The 5027-nt window shown below is 46.3% G+C and overlaps 1 protein-coding gene across 1 annotated transcript; it reads right to left on the bottom strand.

Annotated features, from left to right (window-relative positions):
• Window positions 1-1115: 1115 nt before the first annotated feature.
• LOC310751533 (ribonuclease P protein subunit p38-like) lies at window positions 1116-2093 on the bottom strand. The gene is given in 2 exon segments (XM_083590800.1): window positions 1116-1660; window positions 1662-2093. Coding segments are annotated over 2 exon segments (843 nt in total). The 5' UTR covers window positions 1985-2093; the 3' UTR covers window positions 1116-1140.
• Window positions 2094-5027: the final 2934 nt, after the last annotated feature.

Here is a 5027-nt window from a genome sequence, read left to right on the forward strand (position 1 = left end):
AATGGGGAAAATTCCACCCTTTGCTAACAGGGATTAAAAATAGAAATGTCAAGATTTTGCCTGCCCAGAGGGGATTGTGGGGTGGGAATGGAGTGCAGAAGTAGCACTAGGATAAACTAGGCTTACTTCAGATTTCTGGAATGGTGGGAAATTTGAATAGTACAGTATTAGGAAGCTGCTTTACTAGAGGCGAGACCTGGTGTGGGTTGCTCAGTCAGTAGAGCATGAAATAATAATAATAATAATAATAATAATAATAATAATAATAATAATTCCACCCATCTGACTAGGTTGCCCCAGCTACTCGGGGCAGCTTCCAACAATTTATAAAACTGCAGTAAAACATCAAACATGAAAAACATCTTAATCTCAAGGTTGAGTGTTCAAGCCCCACGTTGAGCCAATGATTCCTGCCTTGCAAAGGGTTGGACTAGAGGACCTCCATGGTCCCTTCCAACCCTACAATTCTATGATTCATTATAATAATCTTTAGCCAATAGCCAAGGATGAGGGGAATTGTAGATAAGCAGCATGTGGAGGGTTAAAGATGCCCCATACATACCCAAGTTAGCTCGCTGGTCTATCTCAGATTTGTCTATTCTATGCCAACATTTTCCAACCTGCTGCCCCCTAGAAGCTGTGGGACTGCAGCTCCCCTTCTGTCCTAGCCAACATGACTGGAGGTCAGGGATGATGAAGGGAGAGGGGAGTCCAATCAGAGGTTCAAAATCCAGAGGGCAACCAGGTTGACAAAGGCTGCCTCACATGAGCTCGTCAGGATTTCAGTTTAATTACTAAGACTCTCTCCAGGGTTTCTGACAGGGAGACACTAGGGACTCAACTGGCGATTGTCTGAATTCAAGGCCTATGCTCTACCACTAAGCCTTTAGGCTTAAGGCCCATAGGAATCTGTCTTACATGGATCAATGGTCAGACTCAGTGCAGCTCAGGATTGTCTACATCAGTGTAGGGAATCTTGTGGTCCTCTAGGTACTTACCTGGCAGGGGAGACACCTTGATCATGAAGGAGCTTTCTTAACTGCAAGCCTAGTTAATATTACATAGCTTTTACTGGCTTCTTAAACACACACACACACACAGAGGCAAATAAGAAATGTGGGAACAAGCCAATATAATTGATTACTTTGAAATGCGCTTTTTAGTCTTGGGAAGCTTCCTTCGCTTGTTTGGATTGGGTACTATTTTTTTAACCTTGAGTGCTTGCAGGGCTGTAGCAGGAGAGGCAAGCCTGCTGCAATCTGCTCTTTTCTGCTTGTGGTTGGGAGAACGCTCTTCCGGGTCTGACTCTGTGCCCTCACCCGCCTGCAAGTTCGCCGGATGAGCATCTTCAGCGGCCAGCAAACGTTCTGTTCCGTGCTGAATCCAGGGCACATCCAAATGTGGTATTCGCGGGATAATGGTTTTGGCTACCTCTGCAAAAGCATCGGTGTCCTTTTTAAATCCCAGGGCGAGGACGGACGTTAACCCCAGGACTGGTGCAAGGCTTTCACTGAGACGTGGAACCTGGCCGGCTGGAGTGGCCTGGCTTGCGCAGAGCAGAATAAGGTGAGACGTTAGCATAGCAGGTTTGGCAGACTTGCACACAAGCACCAAAAGCAGCTCATTTTTTTCCAGTGCTCTGGTTACTTCATTGATCCCAAGCGACTTGGTTCCTGATTTGCAAGTTTGTCCACCCATGTGCTTTAGCATCTCCAGGGCAATTATCGTCTTGAAGTCCGCTGGTCTGGCCATCGCATTGTTCTTTCTCCTGCTTCTTTCCAGAAGAAGGTTTCGTCCTTCTCCGAGTCTCTACCTTTTCTAACCCAGTCTTTTTCATAACATCTCCTAAGGCTTCCAATATGTAGTGCATGTCTGCTCCATCCACAGGGCTCCACTGCAGAGTATACGGGTTGCTCAAAGATGTCTTTACAGGCATTTGCTTCGATTTACGGGCTGACGATCCCTTTGCTGCCTGAAGGGACATCTTTGATGCTCTTGGTATGCTTTGCCAACCTGAGCACTACAGCGGACAGCAGGACTCCTTCCGACCCTCGTGGGCGTCCGCTCTCAGGCTCCTCTCCGGCGGCCGAGCGCGCTGCCGATCATGAAGGAGGTTTTCCCAGGATGAGGCTCATCCATTGCACTACCGGTGTGCTGACCCCGGCGATTTCCCCAAATGAGGGAAATTTGTGGTATCTCCCACCAGATGTCAAAGAGAAGAACAACTACCAGACTTTTAGAAGACATCTGAAGGCAGCCCTGTTTAGGGAAGCTTTTAATGTTTAACAGACCACTGTATTTTAATACTTTGCTGGAAGCCGCCCAGAGTGGCTGGGGAAACCCAGCCAGATGGGCAAGGTATAAATAATAAATTATTATAATAAATTATTATTCTGACCTACAGCTACCTTCATCCCTGACCATTGGCCATCCTGGCTATGGCTCTTGGGTGTTGGATTGCAGCTTCAGGAGGGCCACAGATTTCACATCCCCTGGGGTGGACCTACTATGCAACTAATGATGTTTAAGCTTCAGGATTGCTAATCCTGAAAAGGCTCCAGACGCAACTTTACTCCACCTTGCTCACTTTGGGTCTAGTAGACTCAGTTTGAGTCACACAACTTGAAAACTATAAGGCATAGGAAATTTGTATCCACACCAGTGACTGTGACACATGAGATACTCTAGTACAGTGGTACCTCGGGTTACATACGCTTCAGGTTACAGACTCCGCTAACACAGAAATAGTACCTCGGGTTAAGAACTTTGCTTCAGGATGAGAACAGAAATCGTGCTCCGGTGGCATGGCAGCAGCAGGAGGCCCCATTAGCTAAAGTGGTGCTTCAGGTTAAGAACAGTTTCAGGTTAAGAACGGACCTCCAGAACGAATTAAGTACTTAACCTGAGGTACCACTTACAGCAATTTTAACCAGAATCTGAGATGCAGTAGTTTTTTTTTTTTAATGTCATGGAACAACCCCATTGAAGAAGATAACAGTTGTTACCCAGACCTAATTGTTGGTTGCAAAGGGCTCCCCCATAACAGTTCAAGCTTCAGGGCCCCCAAAATGTAGGTATGTCACTGCCCATCCCTGCAATATAAATGCTCACTTAGCAGGAAATGGAAAGGGCTTTCTTCGGCAAAGATCCTGGGGAGTTGCTCTCCATCTGAGTAGACACTGCTGAGTTTAGATGACCAGAAAGGAAGCTGTCTTCTGCCAGATCAGACTATGTTCCCAAGAAGTCAAGCTGAAATGCTCTCTTTCTCCTTTGGGGCTATTTTTTTAAAAAAGAAATCTGGATTCAGCACAGCCTTTTTTCTCCCCTTTATCACTGTTGTTTATCAGCTCAAGTGCAGTTTTATGAGGCTGGGTACAATATGAAAGTACTTGATGTATTTTCATAGGCTGTGGAGTTATTGACATTCCAATATATTAGATGCTGAGAAAGAAATGCATATTGATGATTGCTGAGTTGTCCTGAGAAAGAAAGGGATAAGAAACCATTTAAGATTTTATTAGATATTTTCGGGATGCTGGATTACTCAGCTGGAGCTCTGAGACGAGAATGAGAGGGGGGGTATGGGGACATACTTCGAGTTTCTGCAATATCATTGTTGTGGTTTTTTGATAAAATATCAGTACAAGGATTCTGGGTGCTGCTTTTTAACAGGAACAGCCTGGATCTTCTGAGTCTTTTGTCTCTGAAAAACCAACACCCATCACATTGTTTGGAGGGACTTTGGAAACCATCTAATTCAATTTTAGTCAATATGACACCCCACAGGCATTTTGGACTGTTATTTCACCAGCCCCTGCCAGCCTGACCAATGGGAAGGAATGATGGGAACTGTGGTCCATCTCTTCTGGAGATGTGGTCCAAAGTGTGACCAAAGTGTGGCCAATGTTTGCTCACTGTTTTGTTTGGAAAGGAAAGCAGCAATATAGGTCAAGGACCATAGGGTCCTGAATGGGGTTAACTGTGCCCCTGAAGGACCAGGTGCGCAGCCTGGGAGTCATTTTGGACTCACAGCTGTCCGTGGAGGCACAGGTCAATTCTGTGTCCAGGGCAGCTGTCTACCAGCTCCACCTGGTATGCAGGCTAAGACCCTACCTGCCCGCAGACTGTCTCACCAGAGTGGTGCATTCTCTAGTTATCTCCCGCTTGGACTACTGCAACGCGCTCTATGTGGGGCTACCTTTGAAGGTGACCCAGAAACTGCAATTAATCCAGAATGCGGCAGCTAGACTGGTGACTGGGAGTGGCCACCGGGACCACATAACACCGGTTCTGAGAGATTTGCATTGGCTCCCAGTACGTTTCCGAGCACAATTCAAAGTGTTGGTGCTGACCTTTAAAGCCCTAAATGGCCTCGGTCCAGTATCCCTGAAGGAGCGTCTCCACCCCCATCATTCAGCCCGGACACTGAGATCCAGCGCCAAGGGCCTTCTGGCGGTTCCCTCATTGTGAGAAGTGAGGTTACAGGGAACCAGGCAGAGGGCCTTCTCGGTAGTGGCGCCCACCCTGTGGAACACCCTCCCTTCAGATGTGAAGGAAATAAGTAGCTATCCTATTTTTAAAAGACATCTGAAGGCAGCCCTGTTCAGGGAAGTTTTTAATATTTAACGCTGTATTGTTTTTAGTACTTGATTGGGAGCCGCCCAGAGTGGCTGGGGAAACTCAGCAGGATGGATGGGGTATAAATAATAAATTATTATTATTATTATTATTATTATTATTATTATTATTATTATTATATTATAGCTTTACATGCAGAAGGTCAGTCTCTCTGGCATCTCCAGGGAGGAGTGGGAGACAATCCTTGCTTGAGAGCCCCAGGCAATTGTTGCAGACCATACTAAGCTAGCTGGACCAAAGGGCTGGCTCAGTATAAGGCGGTTTCCTATGGGTGTTAGTCATGCTTACCGTATTTTTCGCTCCATTGGATGCACCGGACCATAAGAGGGGGAGAACAGGGGAAAAAATTTTTTCTTGTTCTCCCGCTCTAAAACAAGGTGCCTTCAAGG

This window comes from Podarcis filfolensis (genome assembly GCF_964270895.1).
Source record: "Podarcis filfolensis genome assembly, chromosome: 16".
NCBI lineage: Eukaryota > Metazoa > Chordata > Lepidosauria > Squamata > Lacertidae > Podarcis > Podarcis filfolensis.